This window comes from Macrobrachium nipponense, chromosome 22 (genome assembly GCF_015104395.2).
Source record: "Macrobrachium nipponense isolate FS-2020 chromosome 22, ASM1510439v2, whole genome shotgun sequence".
In the NCBI taxonomy this organism is placed as follows: Eukaryota; Metazoa; Arthropoda; class Malacostraca; order Decapoda; family Palaemonidae; genus Macrobrachium; species Macrobrachium nipponense.
This window is the reverse complement of record NC_087213.1, coordinates 33,630,187-33,656,061: the sequence shown is the minus strand read 5'-3', so window position 1 is coordinate 33,656,061 and position 25,875 is coordinate 33,630,187. Positions and strand designations below refer to the sequence as shown.

Sequence of the window (25,875 nt, the reverse complement as noted above, 5' to 3'; positions counted from 1 at the left end):
CAAATAATTTTTTTTTTTCATTTTCCCATTCATCCTTGTTTCAGCACCCTCAACGCTGTTACATCCTTGTCGCTGCCTCATCTAGACTGCTTGTGTCACGAAATTGATAACAACACTAACTTTTGTGGTACAGACTTCATACTAATAATTGGAATATCGTTAAGGGTATTTGCAACCCCAAATTTCTTCTGAATCCTCTTTCCTGAAATCTCTGTTGATTTTATTACTACTGTATAAGTTTTCCAAATTATAGTAGGCGCTGCCAACTTCCTCATATCAGTTCTTACCATCTCGTCTCCTTCATAATATTCACTTCGTATGGGGTTAGTGCCGTCAGTGCACTTTATGAGGTGCAGTGTAGGCATTATTTACGATTCTTTGCAGCGCCTCTTCGGCCCCTTGCTGCAACCCCTTTCGTTCCTTTTACTTTACCTCCTTCATATTATTTTTCTTCCATGTTACTTTCCATCCTCGCTTTACAATTCATTCATAAAGCAACTGCGAGGTTTTCCTCCTGTTACACCTTTCAGACCTTTTACTGTTAATTTCCGCTTCAGTGCTGAATGACCTCATGGGTCACAGTACTTGGCCTTTGGCCTAAGTTCTATATGCAATTCGATTCAGTTCATTCATGATATTCAAAATCTCTGAGTCGGTGACTTGAGGAAAGTTATTGACTCCAATCGCGCACTCTAAGTTTTGTCAGGAACTCAGCAACGTTAAAGATTTACACACTTACATTAAACTCGTATTTAATATTTAACACTATGAAACAAGAAAATTCATGACAGGATGTGCCAATCCCGTCGAAGAAAGATATGAAATTTTGGTTTTTCTAAGAAAATCATATTTTCTTTGGCACCGCCAGTCAGAGGTTACAAGAAGCAAGACACTGTGGCGACAGGTAAGAGGAAATCCCATACTTGGATAGTAGTCCGTCACTCTGCGCTCGTTGGACTTTCATCAGTTTCATGACGGTCAAATCTTTTGAGTATTTACTCCCCTGTGGTGTGGTCCTGGACGTGGTATCCTACAGTTCGTTAATTTATTGTGTTTATTTCGTTAATTCTTTTGAGAATCGGAATTTTTTAAAACTCCTTGGACATTCCTTATGAAAATGATACAGTACGAGTGTTGAAATAATGTAAGGTTAGTTTCAATTTGGTCTATTGTAGCTGCATCTGAGAGGTAGGCTGGTACAATTTAACATTTAGGTATCAGTACTTATAAATTTCTCTCGAAACCCATCAAGTGTACGTTTTCTAACTGATTATTTGTGTGTGTGTTTTATTTTATTTATTTATTTATTGTTTGTCTCTGCAAGAACGATAGGTAAGTGGCAATTATGTGGACCACAGTGAGAAACACGGATTATTCGGTGAAAGAACACCAATAATAAGTAAATGCTCCAAGGTGAATGGGAAACCATATACCTAGAAAACAAGAGACTTATGTAAACAAAAAAATTGCCCTTACGAGTTGTATCTAATAGGTAATGACGGATCCAAGGGTACAGTGTAACTTAACCTAACCTAGGAAATGTGGCATATTTACCGGGAGGCTCCAACCCCTTAAACCTCCTATAGTTTTGGCATATGTATGTTGGTGAAGGTAGTTTTAGAATGATATTGAAACCTATTTTAACCTACTCCTTTTGTTTTTACAAAACACTTCTATACCCGCCCCTCAAAATTACCATGTTTATTTGGGCAGTATCATTGTAACTTATCCTTGGCATTTTTCTTTTATCATTTCTTTAGAACGAAAAATCTTGCCTTCAGTATGAAGGTTAATTACGTGAGATACCCATCGAATCATGGAGGTTTGTTGCTCTAATAACCTTGTGACCCCATTTGACTAAGGTAGTGACTACCTGCCTTGCCAGTTCTGATGCGTAATCAGTTCAATATCCAGCATTGTCATAGCTAGTTAAGATGGAATTTTGTGCTTATGGTGGAATTTTGTGCTTATGTTTTAGTTGCTTTCAGGCCATTCACGCTGTTTTTCAGAACGATAAGGCAATTCATCATTTTATACAAACATCCAGTGTTGCCTAGTATAGTCACGTGTGGTAATAGTGACAGTTTTTGCCATGAGGAGTTACTTATTGCTACGATAAATAACGATTATATTATTAATAATTAATGTACGCTACATCAGGTTAGATAAAGGGTCAAACTCTTATGGTAAAGACCAAGCACTGTGGCTAGATTGATAAGGTATTAAAAGTTAGGTTAGGATATATCCCAATCGAGTCATGTTTTTTCAGGTGGATTTAAATAAAGTTTCAACTTAATATGATATTGAGATTTACTTGGAAATCCTCTGTTATCCAGGGGAAAACTATGGTCTTATGACAGAAATCATTATCACATTTGATTGAAACTATTTTTCAATGATTGTTCGGTTGCTGGTTAAATTTTAAATGTAAACATGCCCATAATCAAAATGAGTTAAAATGCAATTCACAGGATTACCTTCCTACCTAACCTAGGATGGTGGGTTATAATTAGCCCACGGTCTTTCCCCCCCTATATGTACACCTTTTACATAGCAATTTTGGCATAGGTATTCACAAGGTTGCATTCTAACCTAACCTAACCCAAGATACTAAACCCTACCTAGGTATGAAGTAAAGGCTTCTCAGACATTGCAAAACATTGCATACACTGAGCATAATACTTATATTTTCTTGAAGTGAAAGTCCATGGTTCATTAGTAGAGAGAGGATGATTAGGAATATGGTACTAGTACTATAATGTCTTGCCAACACCAAATTTATTATCAGAAATGGTCGAATGATGGTTATTTTGGTACTTTTCCCAAAGGCATTATGAAAGGCAAGTGAACAAGTTTCACATTAATGACAAAAGTATTCATCAAAATGAATATCTAGACTAGAATTGTACTGAAAAAATTATTAAGGTGTATCATATGGTATGGTAGCCAAAGTTTTAAAGTACTTTACTAATGTTTTGAAAGTATTCTGAAACTTCTTTGGACAGTTTTGAAAGTTTTATGTAACTTCTCGTAACTTCTTTTGGAAGTGTTAGCTGGGCTACCCTCAAGTGCTTTACTCAAGCACTGGTTTTTTTTTCACAATTGAGTAATTTAAAATAAATGGACCACAGCCTTACCTTATGAAAGTCATGGCAATACTAAAATTGAAAACACAAAAAAACGACCCAGTACCCATTTAAATGTGATTCTCCCCCACAAAAGTTTTGTGAAGTTCAGTCAGTTACAAAGGTTGGGACAAAAGGGACAGATATGCACCTTTTTAGGTGTACGTAACTCCCAATCCTGAGGTGAGGGATATGCTGTGTGAAATGATAATGGGAAGACCAGGGTTAACCCCCTTGATAGTTATGACCCCACATGCAAATTAGTTCGGTTAGATAACTCATGGTGCTCATGGTTAGAAAAGGAAGATGAGGTTAGAAACATCCCTGTATTTTATTATACGGTTTATGACGGTCAAAGTAAAGTTACATGGTGAATTACCAGTTAGGATCTGGGCCCTATGTATTTTCAAGTTAGGAAGGATAAGGTTAGGCTGCACCCATGGTAATTAACTTAGCGAAGTATTTGTTATTTAGAATGTGGTTTTATGAATGTTGACTTTGTTCATGCCACTTACCTGACAGATATATATATAGCTGTATTTTCTGAAGTCCGACAGAATTTCAAAACTCGCGGCACACGCAGTGGGCGGCCAGGTGGTAGTACCCATTCCCGCCGCTGGGAGGCGGATATCAGGAACCATTCCCATTTTCTATTCATATTTTTTTCTGTCGCCGGTCGGTAAACAACTGTTTACAGACCTCTGCTCAGGATTTTTTGGATTTGACTCGCTTTTAAGTATCTGATTGGTTTTTTGGTATTGAATTGGATTGTTGAATTGGCATGCGCGATAGTGGACCGTTTTTTGACTTTGGATTGGCTTTTCTGTAAACGTGATGTCTGGATCAAGTGCTGTGAGTTTCAGAGTGTGTGTGAGGACTGATTGTAAGGTGAGGCTACCGAAAGCATCGGTAGACCCCCACACAGTATGTATGAGTTGTAGGGGGCATAATTGTTTGGTGGATAATCGGTGCAATGAATGTGAGAGATTGACCGATGATGATTGGAGAGTATATGAGTCCTATCGCCTTAAATTGGAACGCGATAGGATCAGGAGGTCTTCCTCCAGGAGTGGTTCTACCAAAGGTAAGGCTAACATCTCTCCTGTATTAACACCTGTAGAGTTTGCATCTCCTAAACCTGTGTTGCCTTCGGGCTCTGATTCTGTGTCGGGAGAAGCTAATGCTCTCTCTCTTATTTTGGAGTCTCTACGCACTCTGGAGACCAAAGTGAAAGCCTTGGAAACTGGCTCGGTGCAAGTGTGTGATCGTGCCCCTAGTGTTGTGGAGGGGGCGTCAGATCGGCCCCATAATGCCTCTAGGCCTAGACCTCTATCGGACTCCCAAGACTCAGGGAGAGGGTATGTCGAAAGCCGCAAGAGGGTTACGGGGGCTCCCCACCGATCTGGCGTCCCTTCGGCAGGCCTTGTTGCAAAGTCCCAGGCTGCCAAGGAGCGCGCACGAGCGCGCGTCCTGAAGGAGTGCTTTTCGTCCTCCGAAGCGTCCTCCCCGCGCAAGGGGTGGAGCGCTCGGAGAGACTCTCGTCCTCTGAAAAGGACGTTTCGTGTTGAGGACGCTTCACGTCCTGTATCGCCGCTTTCGTCGGAGGATGCGTATGACGCTTTTCCGCCTCAGAAAAGGGGTAAGATCTACTCCGATGAGGACGCTGGGTTGTGTGCACAGGCGCGTCTCCCTGAGAAGCAGGTAGCTGTACCTGTGAGAAGGAAGGAGGCGTCCCCTCGCCCCTCGTCTTCTCGCAGGATCAGTCCTGCTTCCTCTGTTCGTTCCTCTCCAACGAAGAACATTCTTTTGTCCCTTCAGGACCAGCTATCGACGCTTATGGCTCAGAGGACTCGCCCAGCAGCAGTCGAGCCTAAGCGGAGGAAGGACCTTAGACTGCCCGTCAAGAGGACGAAGCAGTCTCCTTCTCCCTCTCCTACTTCGTCTCGTTCGCCGATCGCGTCTCCTTCGGCGATTCGCCGATCTCGTTCGTCCTCTAGGAAGACGTTGCGTCAAGACGCTTTTGAGGACGCTCGGCAGGACGCTCAGCACGACGTTCGACAGGACGCTCGTCAGGACGCTAGGCAGGACGCTTGGCAGGACGCTTGGCAGGACGTTCGGCAGGACGCTTGTCAGGACGCTCGGCAGGACGCTTGGCAGGACGCTCGGCAGGACGTTCGTCAGGACACTCGCCAGGACGCTCGCCAGGACGCTCGGCAGGACGCTTGGCAGGACGCTCGACAGGACGTTCAGGACGCTCTTCAAGACGCTTTTGGGGACTCCGACCAAGAAGTCGTACCCCAAGACGCTAGTTTGCGCGCACATGCACGTATTCCGGCTAACATGTCATCCCTTTCGTGTAAGAAACGTAAGGACGCTTCTCTGGCAAGTGAGGCTGCCTCGGGTGTCGCTAAGGACGCTCGTCCTCGTCAGGACGCTCTACCTGCTTCAAGTGGTAAGCGCCATAAAGAAGACAGCCGAAATAAGGCTTCATCCAGTAAGGATAGGGGTCCTTTGATTAAGACAAGACCCGACATTAGTACGCCCTCTCCGGACAGGCGGTCTCCTCTTCCGTTTAGAGAAGAAGGAGAGCTGAGTAGTTCGGCTGACTCGGTTGAAGAGGAACCTTCTGCTGCCCCTTCAATCTCAGATTATAAAGTTCTCGTGCGGCTGTTGCGTTCGTCCTTCGAGGACAAGTTTCAGCCTGCAGCTACCAAGTCTCCTCCTTCGCAGTTTTCATCCTCTAAGACTGGTAAAACTCCGGAGTTTGTTGAGATGAAAACTTCGCTCTCCACTAAACGGGCGTTCAAGAAACTCCAAGATTGGATGGTACGAAGGAGAGATCAAGGCAAGACGACTTTCGCTTTGCCTCCAGCTAGACTCAGCGGAAAAGGGGGTATTTGGTATAGAACCAAAGAAGAAGTAGGGGTTCGTATCCCTTCTTCAGCTCAAGGAGATTTCTCCAGCTTGGTGGATTCGCAGAGGAGGTCTCTTTTATCCACTGCTAAAGTGACCTGGACCTCTACGGAGACGGACCATCATTTGAAGGGTCTGCTCCGGACTCTTGAAGTTTTCAACTTCCTTGACTGGTGCTTGGGAGTTCTGGATCTGCAAGCGAGAAGCCCAGAATCTCTCAGTCTGGGGGAGCTGTCCAGCGTGTTAGCATGTATGGACAAAGCCGTCAGGGATGGTTCGGAGGAGATCGTCTCTCATTTTGGAACGGCCTTATTGAAGAAGAGAGCTTTGCTGTGCAATTTCACAGCTCGTTCAGTGACTCCAGCTCAGAAAGCGGATTTGCTTTTTTTCTCCTCTTTCGAACCATCTCTTCCCCCAGACTTTAGTAAAGGACCTGACTAGCAGTTTGCAAGAGAAGGCAACGCAGGACCTCTTAGCCAGTCTACAAGACGTTCGGCAGTACCTTCAACTTCTTCAGCTTCGGTTCGACCGCCGAAGAAGGTTAAGCCCTTTCGTGGGGCTCCCCCCTCGAGAGCAGCTCCTCGAGGGAGAGGGTTTTCACGAGGAAGAGCTTCCTTTAAGTCAAAGCCTTCCAAGTGAGAAGCATGTCCTTCAGACACCAGTCGGAGCCAGACTGAAGTTTTTTGCGGGAGCGTGGAGAGAGAGGGACACGGACTCTTGGTCCCTCAAGATCGTGGAGCAGGGGTACAAGATCCCTTTTTAGATCTTCCTCCTCTTTCTACGACTCCCAGAGACCTTTCTCCATCCTATCAGGGAGAGAAGAAGCAAGTGTTATTCGATCTTCTTCAACAAATGATCGAGAAAAGAGCGGTGGAACAAGTCGCGGACCTGGGGTCTCCAGGTTTTTACAACAGGATTTTCCTAGTACCGAAGCAGTCGTCAGGTTGGCGTCCAGTTCTAGATGTAAGCAGGCTCAATCTTTTCGTGGAAAAGACCAAATTCACGATGGAGACGCCTCATTCTGTTCTGGGAGCCTTGAGACCGGGCGACTGGATGGTGTCCTTAGACTTGCAGGACGCGTACTTTCACATCCCGATCCACCCTCTTTCAAGAAAGTATCTAAGGTTTGTCTTAGACAAAAAGTGTGGCAGTTCAGAGCTATGTGTTTCGGCCTGACCACGGCTCCAATGGTGTTCACTGTAGTCATGAAGAATGTGGCGAGGTGGCTACACTCTTCGGGGATAAGAGTTTCCCTGTACCTCGACGACTGGCTGATCAGAGCGTCGTCGAGAGAAAAGTGTCTGAAGGACTTGCAGTTCACTTTAGCCCTAGCAAAGTCCCTGGGACTTCTTGTCAACCTCGAAAAGTCGCATCTGACCCCGACACAGTCCATCGTGTATCTGGGGATTCAGATGGATTCAGTGGCTTTTCGAGCGTTTCCGTCCCAGGAACGTCAGCGGCTAGGTTTAGAAAAGATCTCGGCCTTCTTAGGGAAAGAGACTTGCTCGGCGAGGGAATGGATGAGTCTGCTGGGAAAACCCCATTTTCCTCGCTAGAAAGGTTTGTTTCCTTGGGAAGACCACCTCAGGCCTCTCCAGTTTTTCCTTGCGGACGAGTGGAAGGCCAAGGACGATCTCAATGCCAGATTGAGAATATCTCTTCCTATAAAGAACCATCTAAGATGGTGGTTCGACCCTCAGAAGCTACAGGAGGGCGTGTCCCTAAGTCTTCTGAGCCCCGACCTAGTGTTGTTCTCCGACGCTTCCATCACGGGCTGGGGAGCAACACTAGGAGGGAAGGAAGTGTCAGGCTCCTGGGGAGGGGAACAGGTAGCCTGGCACATAAATGTCAAAGAGCTTGCAGCAATCTTTCTGTCTCTGCAGTTCTTCGAAAGGAGTTTGAAGAACAAGATTGTTCAGGTAAACTCAGACAATACCACAGCACTCGCTTATTTGAAAAATCAGGGAGGAACACACTCCAGAACTTTGTTTTTCCTGGCGAGGGAGATTCTGCTGTGGGCGAAGAGAAGAAAGGTGACAATCCTGACGAGGTTCATTGCAGGAGTGCAAAACGTCAGGGCCGATCTTCTCAGTCGTCGGGAACAAATCCTACTGACAGAATGGACCTTGAACAAAGACGTGTGTCGAGACCTTTGGAGGTTGTGGGGACGTCCTCTGGTCGACTTATTCGCGACGTCAAGGACCAAGAGACTTCCTCTTTATTGCTCCCCGGTCCTGGATCCAGAAGCGATCGCTGTAGACGCGTTGCTTTGGAATTGGACGGGTCTAGATCTGTACGCCTTCCCACCATTCAAGATTTTGGGGGAAGTTTGCGGCCTCAGAAGGGACGAGGTTGACCCTGATCGCTTCGATGTGGCCAGCGAGAGAATGGTTCACAGAGGTCATGTCTTTCCTTGTAGACTTTCCAAGGACATTGCCCTGGAGGAAAGATCTACTCAAACAGCCTCACTTCGAAAGGTTTCACCAAAACCTCTCCGCTCTGGGTCTGACTGCGTTCAGACTATCGAAAAGTTGGCCAGAGCGAGAGGTTTTTCGAAAGCAGCTGCGAGAGCAATCGCAAATGCAAGACGTGCTTCCACAAGAGCTGTTTACCAATCGAAGTGGGCTTCCTTCAGGGCATGGTGTAAAAAGGAGGGAGTTTCCTCTTCCTCGACCTCTGTGAACCAGATAGCTGATTTTCTGCTCTTTCTCAGGAATGTGCAGAAATTAGCGGTCCCTACCATCAAGGGATATAAAAGCATGTTGTCAGCGGTTTTTAGGCACAGAGGCCTTGACCTTTCTGACAACAAGGACATTCATGATCTTTTAAAATCTTTCGAGACTTCGAAGATTCCTCAAATGAGACCTCCGTCATGGAACCTTGACGTGGTTCTTAAGTTCCTTATGTCAAGCCCTTTCGAACCGCTTCAGGCAGCGTCTCTTCGAAACTTGACAAGGAAGGCTCTTTTCCTAACTTCTCTTGCGACGGCTAAGAGAGTTAGTGAGATTCAAGCGTTTAGTAATTTAGTGGGATTCAAAGGAGACAATGCTGTCTGCTCTTTGAACCCAACTTTCTTGGCGAAGAATGAAAATCCTTCGAATCCTTGGCCGAAAACTTTCGAGATCAAGGGTATGTCAAGTCTGGTGGGCCAAGAACCAGAGAGAGCCCTGTGCCCGGTCAGGGCTCTCAAGTTCTATGTACATAGAACAAAAAAAAAAAGAGGTCCCTCAGGTAATCTCTGGTGCTCTGTGAAGAGACCAGAGTTACCTTTATCTAAGAATGCTGTTGCTTTCTTTCTGAGGGACGTCATTAAGGAGGCTCATTCATCTTTCCAGAAGACTGATTTGAGCCTCTTACGAGTGAAAGCTCACGAAGTTCGAGCTGTCGCTACCTCTCTTGCCTTCCAAAAGAATATGTCAATCAAGGACATTCTTGATTGCACCTTTTGGAGGAGTAACTCCGTCTTCGCCTCACATTACCTAAGGGATGTGAGAACGATTTATGACGACTGTAATTCACTGGGGCCATACGTTTCTGCGGACACAGTCTTGGGGTCCGGAAGTAGCTCTTTCCCTATCCCTTAGTTAGGCTTAGGTTAGTTTTATTGTTGTGTTTTTAGGTTGTGGTGAGTCTTATGTGAAGATCTCCCATCCTTTAGTTAGTTTTAAGGGGTTTTTTGAATAGTTGGTCAGGTGGTGGTCAGTTGCTTCGTTGCCCTCATATGTATGGCTCGATGGTCTTGTCACGTTGAGGTCTCGTACCCGTTGACAGATCACCCAGAGCGCACCAGCACTACAGGTCTCCACCTGGCTGGCAACTCTGATTTAAGCAAAAGCAGCCTTAAGTGACAGTAATCACAGAGTCTACTTTGCTAACAGGTGAGGAACCAAGATGTATATCATCTACTTAATTTAAGTTTCCTAAAAAATCCTATTCTGTCTCTTCCCACCATCCGAAGGTGGGATTCAGCTATATATATATCTGTCAGGTAAGTGGCATGAACAAAATGTTATTGTTATTATACAATTAAGTTTGTTCATACTTACCTGGCAGATATATATATAGCTGTATTTTCTGAAGTCCGACAGAATTTCAAAACTCGCGGCACACGCAGTGGGCGGCCAGGTGGTAGTGCCCATTCCCGCCGCTGGGAGGCGGATATCAGGAACCATTCCCATTTTCTATTCATATTTTATTAATGCCACTGTCTCCTGAGGGGAGGAGGGCGGGCAATTTAATTATATATATCTGCCAGGTAAGTATGAACAAACTTAATTGTATAATAACAATAACATAATTATAGACGGGACCTTGGATTATTTTTTAACTGTTTCTCTTGTGGTTATGCATTTTAGCCATTGCGCATTTGTGTAGTTCACACGATAGATGTTTTGCTCCATCATAAAAACTGATGATATCCACTTGAGTCAATCCATCATTATAATATATTATTAAATATATGGAGATAGCAAATCACAAAAATTATAGGATAAATCGACATTAATAATCAGAAATGCATAAGATATATGATTAGCAGTTTAGAAATATAAGATGTGTGTATTTGTAAAGAAATTAAACTATCATACTATTACTGTTGAATGAGTTCTGTATGGGAAAAACCATTTGTACATATGTTCTAACCTCCTGAAACTCTAAATTGTTACAAGTTCACTCCAGGTCTGTAAATACATGGTTCTCCTTATAGGCCTGGCATTATACTTTCCTAGTGATTTCTCATTAACCTAGAAAAATTATGTTTTTTAGAACCTAAGTTACTAATGATGTTCCCTGCGCAATCTAAGATAATGGCATACCAGGTAACCTCGGTGGAACAAATTATCGTATAGTGAAAAGTGTGAGTCTGAAGAGGTCTGAGAAATTAAAAAGTTATCATTATATGAAAAAAAATGGTTTGTGTAAGTGCCATTTTTGGTCTTCGTGCTATACTTATGTGCCCCAGAATTCGGAAAGAACGGCTTAAGAAGCTAGGGAAATAGGTAATTGAAAACATCAATGGGAAACTTAGAATATTTAGTGTTATTAGATATAGTATATCAGTGAATATTTTAAAAGTCATACTCGATCTCCCTTTCACACTCCATATTATAAAAATCCCACGTATCTCCTCAATTGACTACTGGTGTTTTGTAGTTCAGTGATTGTAGGAAATAAATTTCTCATAGCAGCACCAAAATGTTTGATGTGCGAGAGGACCGACTGTATAAAACCTTCACATCACCGCCTGATGTACCTGAAAATGTTTCCAATACACTGTTGTGCAGTTCCATTTTCCTTATTGTGTTTCCTCCCCAATTTGTCTTGACCAGACTGATTTATGCTTCCTGAGTTGTCATGGCCAGGAAAAGGGAGACTCCCAAAATTGCATACACCCTGACCAAATTTAAAATCCCATCATCTCGGGTGCTATCCTACCTTGACCATAGGACAACATACAGTTTTATGAACCCCTGTAACTTGTACATAACAACCTAATAACCATGCTTAAGATGCCATAATTGTTTTACTGTATCTGAACCTAACCTAGGATGCCATACCTGGATTGAGGCATACCTTCCTAATCTAAACTGATGTCTTTTTTAATGCTTCCTAATACAACTTAGGATGCAGTGTTTTATTTAGGTATTTCCCTGACTATCACAGTTTTTGTAAAGTAACCCCATACCTTAAGCAAGGCAAGTAGAAGAATGAGATTCTAGGTATTGACCTCTTGTAGAAAGCCTTGTCACTGGGCAAGTTTTGGAAGAGATTCTTCAAGGATATCTAGGTCACACAGAACCTTTGTCAGCCCCATGAAGTGTGGGTACTAGCTGTTTTCCATACAGAACTAATTTTCATTGTAATTCAGGAGCGTGCGGATAGGAAAGAGATAGGTATATGTAGGCTGTAAAATTCTTATTTTCAATCATCATAGTGACTTTTGATGCCCTTCTATTGATGCTCTTCAAGTATACTCTTTGAAATGAAATTAATATTCACAACTTTAATGAATTGCCTGCATGAACTGTAATATTTTTATATCAAATAGTTTTATGATGTTGTAACCTATGCAGTCTGCTGTTCTGTGAAAAAGTAGAAGCTCTGATTTGTAAGTTCTTGCATTTTTGTTTGAAAGCATCAAAATGAATACTATATGAATGAAGAAGTAATTAACCAAGGTCATATTTTCACTTAATAATGTGTTTTGCCCGAAATGACCTTGAAATAGCCTGGCTTGATAGATCAGAACCATGAACAGTAATGTCTAGAGAGAAACTGGCTCAGAGTAAGCCATTTGTTTTGGAAATAATGTTAAAACAACCTAAACGAGAAATTTAACGAACAATTGCCTAGGGATATACCTTGTGCAAAATTGGTACTGAAACACGATCCTCTGAAGGTTATCTATTTAAAAGAATAGGTAAATGGTAACTTTAAGTTTTCCTTTTCTCATGACACATCACATGAGAAAAAGTTTACAGCATCTACTGTGCTACACTTCGAATAGGGAAGAAGGTGCTTTTGATTTATTAAAAGAATTTTAATATGCTTTATAATACACACGTCTATGAACAGACTACATATGTTGCACAAGAACAGAAATCAATTATGTTTAGGGAAGTAGTTTAAGTTAGAGAAATATGTTGTGCCCATACGAAAAACAGAAGTAGCCTGATACATTGTCATTACAAGTAAACACATTAGTTTTTCGGCTGCCATTCTCTTAAGATTTGTCTACATTCAAGAGCATTCGGTGTGCCATATCCAGATATCGTTGCAGGGATATCACTTCCCTAATTGGCACCAAGTCCGTATTCATATATTTGTTCATGAAACTTACCTGTCAGATATATATATAGCTGTATTCTCTGAAGTCCGACAGAATTTCTAAAACTTACGACACACGTAGTGGGAGTTGGGTGGTTAGTACCCATTCCCGCCGCTGGGAGGCGGGTATCAGGAACCATTCCCATTTTCTATCAGATTTCTTCTGTCGCCGGTGTCGTAAACATCTGTTTACACACCTCCGCCTCAGGATTTTGGAAAACTTTTCATTGCTTGAGTATCCTCTTGACTTTTTGGTTTTTTGATTGGATCGATAGCTTGGCATACGTGACTTTGGACTGTTTTGAATTTGGCTTAGATTTTTTCCTTAAATATGTCTGGATGTAGTTCGGCTAGCGCAAGGGTGTGTTCGAAAGTGGAATGCAAGGTTAGGCTACCTAAAGCCTTGGTTGATCCTCACACATTGTGTAAAGGGTGTAGGGGGCAAGAGTGTAAATATGATTTGCGCTGTAATGAGTGTGAAAGCTTGGATGATTTACAATGGAAGACGTATGAATCCTACGTAAATAAGTTAGAACGTGATAGGATCAGGAGGTCTTCCTCCAGGAGTAAGTCGGGTAGCAGACAGGGTCTTAATGTATCCCCTTCTAACCCTCCTTTAGATTTTGTGTCTCCTAACCCCGTAGTGTTGCCTTCGGGCCCTCAAGTGGTGTCTGCGGAGGGTAATGCCCTTTCGCTTATCCTGAATTCATTGAAGACGCTTGAATCTAAAGTGCTTGCCCTTGAAAACAGGCAAAATAAGTGCAGTGATAGTGCCCCTAGTAAAGTGGAGGGGGCGTCAGATCGGCCCTATAGCGCCTCTAGGCTGGGACCTCTGCCGGACTCCCAGGACTCAGGGAGAGGGCATGTTGAAGGCCGAAGGAGGGTTACGGGGAACCCCCACCGATCTGACGTCCCTTCAGCAGTTCCTGTGGACGCTTCCCAGGCTGCTAAGGAGCGTGCTCGAGCACGTATCCTGAAGGATTGTTTCTCGTCTTCCGACGCGTCCTCCCCGCGCAAGGGGTGGGAATCTCGTTCGGATTCGCGACCTTTGAAGAGGACTCTTCAAGATCTTGACGCTTCACGTCATGCTTTGTCTGAGTGGCATTCTTCTCCGGAAAGCGTAGCTTTTCCGCCCCAGAAGAAGTCTAGGACGTCATCCGATGATGACGCCCGCGAGCGCCCCAGTCGCTTTAGAGCCAAGGCTGTTCCTGGGAGAAGGAAGAAGGCGTCCCCTCGCCCCTCGCCTTCTCACAAGCGCAGCTCGTCTCCGCGTAAGGAGACATCTCAGACGGAGATCATCATTGCTATGCAACGGCAACTGTACGCTTTACTGAAGCAGAAGGAGACGGTTCCTCGTCGCAGGAAAGACGATAGACTTCCTATCAAGAGAACTAGGCAGTCTTCTCCAACGGCTCCTCTTTCGTCCCCGTCTCCTGATATTTCGCCCTCTAGACTTCGTTTTGCTCCCCAGGGTTCGTCTAGAGGTGACGTTAGACGCCAGGTTAGAGAGAGATCTCTACATGCTCCTCTCTCTTCCCGTAGAGAGGACGCTCGGCGTTCCGACTTCGACGCTTCTGCTGACGACGAGTTTGTAGCTGTCGGACGGACTTCTATGCGTTCTGCCCCTCTTCGACATGACAGTGTTGATGCTCAACGATATGCTAGTCGGGCAGTTGATCAAGTTTCTTCGCGGGACGTTCGGAAGGACACTTCGCGGGACGTTAGAAGAGTCTCTATGATGGACGCTCCTTTGGACGCTTCGCTGGACGCTCGGTCGGACGCTGATTTGGACGCTCGAGAGGACGCTAGGTTGGACGCTCAGATGGACGCTCGTAGACGTTGTAGTAAGAGCTCTGTGGAAGCGAATGTGGAAGTTCGCTGTCACTCGGGTGTTGTTCCCGAGGCTTTGGCTGACGCTTCACGTCTTATTTCTTCACGTTCGCCTCTAAAGGTGATTCCTGATCCTGTGACTGTTAAGGATCCGTTACCCTCTTCTTCTCTTCATCGTTCGGATAGGAGACTTGGAGCTAAAGGACTTCTGCCTCTTCCTTCGGATTTGCACTCGGGTAGGGAAGAAGGAGAACTTAGCGGTTCTTCTGAGGATGTTGATGAAGAACAACCTGCTACGTCTGCTTCGTCAGATTACCAAGTTTTGTAATTGAATCACGAAGTAGTCGTGATTCGTTTGGGGATACTTTCCAGCCTGCTGCTCCTCCTTCTCCTCCTTCTCAGTTTTCGTCGTCGAAGACAAGCAAGACTCCAGGTTTCGTGAAGATGAAGACGTCGTTATCTACTAGAAGAGCTTTCCGGAAGGTTAACGCCTGGATGGAGTCTAGGAAAGCAAAGGGAAGGACTATTTTCGCCCTGCCTCCGTCTAGACTTAGCGGTAAGGCAGGGATGTGGTATGAGACAGGCGAGGAATTAGGATTGAAGGTTCCTACGTCTGCTCAAGGTGATTTCGCCAGCGTGGTTGATGCCTCAAGGAGGGCCCTTTTAGCCTCAGCTAAAGTATCATGGACGACTTCCGAACTGGACCATCTTTTGAAGGGACTGTTTAGGTCCTTAGAGGTCTTCAACTTCTTAGACTGGTGTCTTGGAGCTTTAGACAACCAGTCTCGTAAGCCAGACTCGATCAGCTTGGGGGAGCTGTCCAGTGTATTGTCATGCATGGACAAGGCCGTCAGGGATGGCTCAGAGGAGTTAGCCTCTCATTTTTCAGCAGGGGTGCTTAAGAAAAGGTCGCTTTATTGCAACTTTGCGGCTAAGTCTGTCTCTCCCGCACAGAGGACAGAACTTTTGTATGCTCCCTTCTCGAGTCATCTCTTCCCCCAAGCTATGGTGAAGGATCTGGCAGTTAGCCTGCAAGAGAAAGCCACGCAAGACCTGTTGGCTCAGTCTTCGAGACGTCCGGCTGGCCCTTCAACGTCTTCAGGAGCCCAACCATTTAGAAAGCAGAAGCCCTTTCGTGGAGGGACTTCCGCTAGATTGTCTCCTCGAGGAAGAAGCCTTCCTAGAGGTAGAGCCCCTTCCAAGTCTAGGGGCAAGAAGTGAGAGATCGTGCCTTCAGCCACCGGTAGGAGCCAGGATGCAGTTGTTTGCAGAAGCCTGGAGAGAAAGAGAGGCAGACACCTGGTCTCTCGACGTCATAGAGAAGGGTTACAAGATCCCTTTCATAAAGCCGCCCCCGTTGACTTCCACTCCCAGGGACTTGTCCCCATCGTATCCTCAAACAAAGCGAAAGATACTTTTCGACCTGCTCGAGCAGATGCTCGAGAAACGAGCAGTGGAACAGGTTTTAGACCTGGCAACGCCAGGATTTTACAACAGATTGTTTCTTGTACCGAAACAATCGGGAGGGTGGCGGCCGGTCTTGGATGTAAGTCGTCTAAACCTCTATATAGAAAAGCAGAGGTTCAAGATGGAGACACCTCAGTCAGTTCTGGGGGCCTTAAGACCTGGAGATTGGATGGTATCACTCGACCTCCAGGACGCCTACTTTCACGTCCCGATACATCCCCAATCGATGAAGTACCTTCGGTTTGTACTGAAAGGGAAGGTCTTTCAATTCAGGGCTCTTTGTTTCGGACTGAGTACGGACCCTTTTATCTTCACCATCTTAATGAAGAACGTGGCGAGGTGGCTCCATCTTTCCAACATCAGAATCTCGCTCTATCTGGACGACTGGCTCATACGAGCCTCCTCGCAGACCCGGTGCCTGAAGGACTTGCAAACGACTCTGTCTTTAGCTGCGTCCCTGGGACTTCTGGTGAACTTCGAAAAGTCACATCTGACCCCAACACAGTCCATCTTGTATCTGGGGATTCAGATGGATTCAGTGGCTTTTCGGGCTTTTCCGTCCCAGGAACGTCAGCAACAAGGCATAGAAAAAGTGTCAGCCTTTCTAGGGAAGGATTCGTGCTCGGTGAGGGAATGGATGAGTCTGCTGGGGACCATTTCCTCGCTGGAGAAGTTTGTTTCCCTGGGGAGGCTACACCTCCGACCTCTTCAGTTCTTTCTGTCGGACAGCTGGACAAAATAGGACAACTTCGACATGAAGTTAAGCATCTCGGAAGAGGTGAAGAACCATCTAAGATGGTGGCTCGATCCGTGGAAGCTGTCAGAGGGCATATCCCTCAAGCTTCAGAACCCCGACCTAGTGTTGTTTTCCGACGCATCATCCACGGGGTGGGGAGCAACTCTAGGGGGGGAGGAAGTGTCAGGTACCTGGAGAGGGGAACAGGTAACCTGGCATATCAACTTCAAAGAGCTGGCAGCGGTTCAATTAGCGCTCCAGTTCTTCCAGAACAAAGTCTCCCGTCGTGTAGTTCAAGTCAATTCGGACAACACCACAGCCCTGGCATACTTGAAGAAACAAGGAGGAACACACACTCGCTCCCTGTTCGCTCTAGCGAAAGAGATTCTACTTTGGGCAAAGGAGAGAGAAGTCACAATATTGACAAGGTTCATTGCCGGAGTCGAGAACGTCCGGGCAGATCTCCTCAGTCGACAAGGACAGTTATTGCCGACAGAGTGAACCCTCAATCAAGACATATGCCAGGAGCTGTGGGGTCTTTGGGGATGCCCCTTAGTGGACATCTTTGCAACGTCAAGGACGGCGAGACTTCCCCTGTATTGCTCCCCGGTTCTCGATCCGGGAGCAGTAGCAGTAGACACCCTTCTATGGGATTGGACGGGCCTGGATCTCTACGCTTTTCCCCCCTTCAAGATCCTGGGGGAGGTGATGAGAAAATCCGCAGCATCGGAGGGGACGAGGTTGACTTTAATCGCCCCCTTTTGGCCCGCAGCGATCTGGTTCACAGAGGTGATGTTCTACCTAGTGGATTATCCGAGATCTCTTCCGTTAAGGAGAGATCTACTCAAACAGCCCCACTTCGAGAGGTACCACAAAAACCTCTCCGCTCTGAGTCTGACTGCGTTCAGACTATCCAAAAGTTGGCCAGAGCGAGAGGTTTTTCGAAATCAGTGGCTAAAGCTATCGCCACCGCGAGGAGACCATCATCAATCGCGGTTTACCAATCGAAGTGGGCAGCCTTTAGAAGTTGGTGTAAGAGAAAAGGAGTTTCCTCTACCACTACCTCTGTGAGCCAGATCGCCGACTTCTTGCTTTATCTTAAACAAGATCTGAAGCTGGCAGTGTCAACCATTAAAGGCTACAGAAGCGTCTTATCTGTAGTTTTTCGCCATAGAGGTCTTGACCTCGCTAATAACAAGGATCTCCATGATCTATTGAGATCTTTCGAGACGTCCAAGGTACCGCTACCGAAGTTACCTTCGTGGAACCTGGATGTGGTCCTCAAATATTTAATGTCAAATCGCTTTGAACCTCTTTCCTCTTCGTCTCTACGAGATTTGACGAAGAAAACTGTATTCCTAACTGCTCTGGCGACGGCGAAGAGAGTTAGCGAAATACAGGCTATCAGCAAACACGTCGGCTTCAAAGGGCATAATGCGGTCTGCTCTTTGAGTATGTCGTTTCTGGCCAAAAACGAAAACCCTTCCAATCCGTGGCCTAAAACGTTCGAGATCAAGGGTATGGCAGAGATCATTGGTCAAGAGCCAGAAAGAGTCCTGTGTCCTGTTAGGGCTCTTAGAGAGTATCTGCGTAGAACGAAGGATTGTCGAGGTTCTGCGGAGAATTTATGGTGTTCGGTCAAGAGACCAAACATGCCCATGTCCAAGAATGCACTGGCATTCTTTTTAAGAAACACCATTAAAGAGGCGCACTCTTCTTGCAAAGACAGCGACTTTAAGCTGCTAAAAGTTAATGCACACGAAGTAAGGGCTATTTCGACCTCAATAGCCTTTCAGAAAAACATGGCTCTTAAAGACATTTTAAGTGCTACTTTTTGGAGGAGTAACTCAGTGTTCGCCTCGCACTACCTACGGGAGGTGAGAACGACCTATGAAAACTGTTACTCTCTTGGGCCATACATCGCCGCAGACACTATTTTGGGGGCAGGAGGTAGCACTCATCCTTTCCCATAGAAAAGGGTAGGTGAGTTTTTAATATTTGTATGTTTATGGTTGTAGGGTCGGCTGCCGAGTACGGTCGTCCCTTCCTTTAGCCTTTGGTATATGGGAGTTTGTTGTTAGGCTAACTTAGGTGGTGGTTTTGCCTCATTGCCCTCAGAAGTATGGTCATGGTCTAGTCACATTGTGGTCCCGTCCCCGTTGACAGATCATCTAGAGCGCACCAACTACACAGGTCACTACCTTGTTGGTAACTCTAGTGAAGCAGAAGCAGGCTTGGGTGACAGTAATCACGAAGTCAGCTATGCTAACAGGTAAGGAACCAAGATGTCAATCATCTACATTTATATGTTTCCTAAAATCCTTTTTCTGTCTCTCCCACCGCCAAAGGTGGGATTCAGCTATATATATATCTGACAGGTAAGTTTCATGAACAAAATGATATTGTTAAGATACAATAAAGTTTGTTCATACTTACCTGGCAGATATATATATTTTTAGTACCCACCCACCTCCCCTCAGGAGACAGTGGAGATAGAAATCTGATAGAAAATGGGAATGGTTCCTGATACCCGCCTCCCAGCGGCGGGAATGGGTACTAACCACCCAACTCCCACTACGTGTGTCGTAAGTTTTAGAAATTCTGTCGGACTTCAGAGAATACAGCTATATATATATCTGCCAGGTAAGTATGAACAAAGTTTATTGTATCTTAACAATATCATTTTTACGAGTGCCAATCACTTAACCTATGTTAGGTTCATCCTACACCCTAATATCCTGAAATTCAACCTTGTTCCTAATCTGTACATGGTCACTTCGTTCTTAACTGGGCCATAATCACCATGTCTGTAGCATTTCCAGCGGGTAGCATGCCCCAAATCTGACCAAGGGGAGCCGAATCTTTAACTTCCTGTATATCATAGGTAATTATTCCGAACATGGCTGGTGGGTGCTGTGGTCAAATCTAGTTTAAAGGGATATGTTCTCTTATGTTCCTTGAAGGAGGCCGTGTTCTTAGTTTGTTCTAGGAGCCTAAGAAATATCATGCACCTGCCGTTGACACAAAATTACCATCCCTAAGTAAATACGTCCTTGTGTAGATCACTGATCTGCTTATCACTAAAAGAATGGTATTAAGTTTGCACTTAAACCTTGTAATATTCTGAACAAAAACTGTAATTAATACAAGAATTTCGAATTTCAGATATGGGATGGATGACATATGATCTACTAATGAGAATTTATTCTTTGGTTTTTGCACTCGGCTTAAACAGAACATAGTACACGATATTTCGAAACTGATACACTGTGCTTTAAGAGAGAGTTAACAAAAATGCAGTTGTTTAGATAGAATAGTATAGTTCTCTTATTCGTTGTATTCCATCAGGTTCTGCCAACTTCTTCTGTCATCATGGAGCAAGGTGATCCTAATCTTCCAGGCCCATCAGGCTATGTTTCTGGAGTAAAAGACAAAAAGAGAAATCGCAGGAAGGGTATTCCACAGAGGCTTAGTCATTTTGCCGAGATACTAGAAGAGTCATCTGATGAGGACCCTGTACAACCCAGCAATAGTTTATTTACGGTGAGGCATTTGTTCGTAATATAAGATGGCTTACATTATGAGGTATTCAGTTTATTTATTATGGGTACTATAGAGATATCCCTGCAAGTAAGCGATTAAACACAACTGCTTTTATTGGGAAGGTAAATCCGCTGTAGTATGCGTGCTTGATTTTGTCATTTAAAATATAAAACAGAAAGCTTTCGATGACCTGCACAGTCCTTGTCAATCTAACTATAATTACAACTGGTTGCTACATAAAAAAATATTTTTTTTACTTGTTTACAAATAGGTTTTTGTTTGAAGATGGGTAGTTGGCTCTTCATGTTATCCATTCGTTCTCTAACGGCAAACCAGCTAATCGCTAGAGCTAATTGGCGATTCGGCGCTTGAATCACTTGGTCGGTTGTCCAATGCAACTTAGGCGCTTGCAATGAGGGCCACTGGGTGTGTCCCCGTTACCTTAATGAAAGAAGATGAGGCAGCGGCAGTATCAGAGGTGGCTAGATTATTGGTGTTGTTATTACGCAAGTTTTCCCTATTAAAATCTCTCATAAAATTACAACAAATTATCTCATTTAAAATAAAATCTTCCTGCGTAAAGGCTTTATTGTCTTCCATAGGGAGACCTCTGTTAATAATTGCTCCTTCAACCAACCCTCTAATACCTGTAACTTTACTATTGAAAATTACTTTTGACTATGTACTTCCAATTTATGCGGTGATCTTCATTCAGACTATGTGAGGTCAGTGCATTATTCTTAGCATGCAAATTATAGGCTCTTTCGTGTTCATTGATTCTGTTTGGAAGACCCCTCCCACTTTCTCCGTAATCTAAAACCCCTTATATATTTGGTCAAGATATGTAGATGTCTTCGTAAATTTCCAAGGTAATCAAATAGACTTAGAAAAGTTTTTCAGATAATATGCCAATAGCATATTACCTTCCATTCAGTTTACAGTGGAATATGAAGTAGAAAATAAGCTGCCATTTCTGGATGTTTTGGTTTAACAAGACCCTATTACATTTAGTTTTAAATTTAGTGTTTACAGAAAAGTGACTAATGCTGAAGCTTATATCTACTTTTATTATTTTAATAATAGTGAATTAAAACAAAATATAATGGTAAATTTCATTTTAAGAGCCTTTAGAATATGTGATCCTGAATATATTGATAGTGAATTTGAGCATATCAAAGAAGTTTTTGGAAAATTATGCTATCCAGAAAATGTCATAATGCTTTCATTAAAGCCAAGAGGATTTTCCACATCAAAAGTCGGCATGAAAACAAAAAAGAATACAAAAAGTATCTAACCTTACCATTTAATCCTAACTTAAGAAGTATTAGAAAAACAGTTAATGATAAAGGCGAAGAAAAGGTCGATCTGGTCTTCAACTATAAGAATACACTCTAAAGCTCTCATACACAATAATAACCCCAACCCAAACAGTAACGAATAAATTAGTGTCTATGAAATACCTTGTTTGGATTGCGATAAGAAATATACGGAGAATTTGGGAGGGGACTACCAATCAGTCAATGAACACATAAAAGCCTATAATTTGCATGCTGAGAATAATGCACTGGTCTCACATAGTGTGAATGACGATCACCGCATAAATTGGAAGGAGTCTAAAGTAATTTTCAACAGTAAAGATACAGGTATTAGAGGGTTGGTTGAAGGAGCAATTATTAACAGAGGTCTCCCTATGGAAGGCAATAAAGCCTTTCCGCAGGAAGATTTTATTTTAAATGAGACAATTTGTTGTCATTTTATGAGAGATTTTAATAGGGAAAGCTTGCATAATAATAACACTAATAATCTAGCCACCTCAGATACTGCCGCTGTCTCATCTTCTTTCGTTCAGGTAACGGGGGCACACCCAGTGCCCCTTGTTGCAGGCGCCCAAGCTGCAATGGACAACAGACCAAGTGATTCAAGCGCCGAACCGCCACTTCGAGGATCTAGGCGATTAGCTGGTTTCCCGCAAGAGAATGAAGGAATAAAATGAAGAGCCAACTACCCATCTTCAAACAACAACCTACTTGTAAACAAGTAATAAAAAAGCAGTTTTTACGTAGCCACCTTTTGTAATTATAGTCAGATTGACAAGGAGGACCTTGCAGGTCATCGACAGCTTCCTGCTTTATATTTTAAATTACAAAATCAAACATACATACTACTGGGGATTTACTTCCCATTTTATTGACTCGTGTGATCATGAGTTTTCTTTGATTTTTTTTTATTGTCATTCCTCCATGAAATATCCGAACTAACACAACAGATGTGCTATAACACATCCATGAATTTAATACAAAAGTTTGAGAAGCTGATAATCAAGATACTTTACATCTAGACATTTACGTAATGTACTGGTCTTCTTAGTCATCTGGACATTTATTTTAATTCATTACAGGCGCATATGCCAGTGTTTTCTTCATCAAAAAGCCCAACAAAGCGGAAACGAGACGGGAGTTATAAGGTAAGAAAAAGTCCACTACATTTGAATGATTTGCTATGTATTTATCTTATATTAATTGGTTAAGTAAACTTAGTCCAAAATTTTCAATCGGCTGCTAGTATGTGTGCATCTTGATAGGTAAATGAATCGAAAGGAGAAATTATTCGAGATTCTATTAATAGGATTTTTATAAATTGTAGAAATACAGTGGCTGAATTGGCATTATGCGTTTGTATTGAATTACAGAGTTATATTACTGTATAACTAATTGAATAAACTATTTGTATCATTCATTCCATTAAGGACTTTTAGGATCATTGCCAAGTGGTTTGAAAAATAGAAGTAACTCAAATTATGATTTACATTTCAGCAAATGAAGCATGTTGAAATGGGAGTAATATTGCATAAAAAACATCAAAATTGTTGCACTTCCTGCAGTGATAAGGATAATCGCGAAGGGAAATTCCCTTAATTAAAAAGGGATTATTTGATATGCAATATGATCTGACAATCGATGCATATAGCGAAAATATTATTGCAAATTGTTCAGGGGGCTGTTCAAAAGCACTCAAAATGTTATGTTGTCAAACATAATCTTGTATAGTGGACAGTCATCCGTTATTTCCCATTTTGATAAATAAAAAAAAAAATGAATGCTGCACATTCATTATTCGCCACTTTTCATGTAAGAGCAATGTCATCCATATAACAATTTCATTAAATGCTATTTATTTTCTTTGCAATCTTGCAGGAAGGCGTGCATGCTGAAGCAGAGACAGATATTCTGCTGAAAAGAGACGAAGGTAAGGGGACAATTATATGGGCACCCAAAGATTCGCATAGCTTGGCCTTGAATCGTGAAGATTGTCAAGAGACCAAAAGAATCTCACGAAGCGTCCACTTGAACGAGTATTTTGATATTAGAGCAAAAGGAAAATTCATCTCAAAATCGTTGGACGAGGAATGCGATACTGGTATTTGTGATGATCTCAAAGGGGTGTGGTTTAGAACGGGACGAGTGAGTGGACATAACAAGTATGGAAATGTAAGGTTTGTCATTCAAATGAACACTTTACTGCAGTATCTGAACGAGAAAGCCGTTTTCAAATTCTATTTGTATGAAGTATTCCAGTCAACAAATCATTGCGCAAGTCGCTTCATTATTGCGGAAGATAGGGATCATCAGATTCCCGGCGATCTAATGCCTTACGATTACAGCGTTCCAGGTGGACCTTGGCATGCAGAGCAAAATGACAGGGGGATACTGGTTCACAAGGTCGCTAATGCAATTAGGGCTTATAAATCTGCCGAAAAGTACCCTTTAAAACACGAAGTTGAGTTCTTCTTGAAGGGACGTGAAAACATATATGCAGATCTTTATTTGTATGTCCATCCAATTCCGGAAAACCACAGCGAAGCAAATGACAGTGAAGGAATGTGCTACAAGTATCAGTCGGTAACTTGTCCAAGATCATCATCTCCTTGTCCATATGCCTTACCCAAAGCTTCAGCCTCCCTGGAAATAGAGGAGGACTGGACTCTCGAAACATTTGCGATGTACACAGTATGGATGATTCAAAAACAAGTAGAGGAGAAACTGTTGTGTCTTGGTTGCAACGAAGAAGTCTTGCAAACTTACGGTAATGACATGATACCGATTTTGTTGAAGGTGATGATGCAGAAAGCCAGGCAAATGTTCGCATTTGTCTTGAGCAGAAATCGCGATGATTTGGAAGGTGAAGGAAAACGTTTCGAATGGGACAGACGAGTAAATATAATGGAAGAGCATAAACAGATGTTAGAAGTTGTCAATAAGCATGTTGATGAATACATAGATGTGTTGAGAAACTATATACTTTGCGAGAAAACTTTTGCCCACATGGCTGAATCGGGAAAAATGGAACTTCATATGGCCCAGATGGTGGAATCCATGACTGAGGAACTTTACGAAATAGTTCACAATGATATTGAAAACCTAGCTGTTGAGATGAGGAATGCTTTGCAGAAAGAAATGGTGGAAAAATAGATGGGAAGCATGTTGGAGGAGAGAGTTCATAGCTTGAAACCCATTCTAAGGTTTTATAATGTGACTAAATTGGGTTTAAATCTATTAGATATTAACGTTCGTATTTGATTTTATAGTCATTCCTTCTGTTAAGAGTCTTTTAAATAAAGTTCATTGCCAAGCAACTTAATCTACGTTTTGATAAGCTATGCTAAACTTATGCTTCCAATTGGTATTCTCCTTTTTAGTATTATGAAATTTGTTGTAATGCAGCTAGCACTTTTATACAAGTTCATGAAGATATAGGTAAACTGAAAATTCTGAAATCCATGTTTTGACGTTGATAAATTGTGCAAGTGGTGAAAGATCATTTCTAATAAGTTTCGTAAAGGTTACTGATAGGAAAAGTGAATGGGCAAAATGTGCACACTTAATTCACAGCACTTAACCAATCCAAGGCAAGAAAGAACCCTAAAACTTTCAAGTTGAAATAAATTTCTCCCTGAAAATAAGTTATGCGACAAAAGGAACATAGAAACGTCTTATTACGTAGTGGTGTGCAAGTTGATCTCTTCAAACTTTTGTGATAATGATTAGTGTAAAATATCGTCCTATGTCATTGTATCCAGTGGGGACATATCTAGTTTTGGTGGATGTTGCAGCAGAAAAAAATATATTGTATACAGCAGACTCAATTTGCATTTCGTTTACAGTTCCAATCCTTTACCTTCTTAGAAATTTAATAACTTTAACGTGTAACATCGTTTGTTTCATTGACTTGATTGCTAAGTACGACGTTCTTTTGAGCTATATCCTATACAGCAGCTTCGACATACTTTGCAGTACTAAAGAAGTTTGAAAAAACAACAAAGCAGATCAAACCTTAAACAGTAAATTTAAAACTAAATGTAATAGGGTCATGGTAGACCAAAACATCCAGAATTGGCAGTTAATTTCTACTGTAAATTGAATGGAAGGTAATGTGCTA

At 43.0% G+C, this 25,875-nt stretch overlaps 1 protein-coding gene across 5 annotated transcripts; it reads left to right on the top strand.

Annotated features, from left to right (window-relative positions):
• The first annotated feature begins 648 nt into the window (after window positions 1-648).
• Window positions 649-25,582, top strand: LOC135198588 (uncharacterized). Of its 5 annotated transcripts, none has more exons than XM_064226313.1 (4): window positions 649-904; window positions 20,245-20,439; window positions 22,838-22,903; window positions 23,634-25,582. In XM_064226313.1, exons 1-4 carry the CDS (start codon window positions 785-787, stop codon window positions 24,906-24,908), a joined length of 1,656 nt encoding a protein of 551 aa, XP_064082383.1. In that variant the 5' UTR covers window positions 649-784; the 3' UTR covers window positions 24,909-25,582. The 5 variants fall into 5 exon arrangements, with proteins under 5 accessions (XP_064082383.1, XP_064082386.1, XP_064082385.1 ...); XM_064226316.1 differs by lacking the exon at window positions 649-904 and adding an exon at window positions 915-1,144; XM_064226315.1 differs by lacking the exon at window positions 649-904 and adding an exon at window positions 915-1,149.
• Window positions 25,583-25,875: the final 293 nt, after the last annotated feature.

What these genes read in the sequence shown, in the direction of transcription:
- LOC135198588 (XM_064226313.1), top strand. Translation starts at nt 785, where the DNA reads ATGACAGGATGTGCCAATCCCGTCGAAGAAAGATATGAAATTTTGGTT. An exon ending in GCAAGACACTGTGGCGACAG is followed by an intron (nt 905 to 20,244) that starts GTAAGAGGAAAT and finishes GTATTCCATCAG; the next exon opens with GTTCTGCCAACTTCTTCTGT. An exon ending in AACGAGACGGGAGTTATAAG is followed by an intron (nt 22,904 to 23,633) that starts GTAAGAAAAAGT and finishes GCAATCTTGCAG; the next exon opens with GAAGGCGTGCATGCTGAAGC.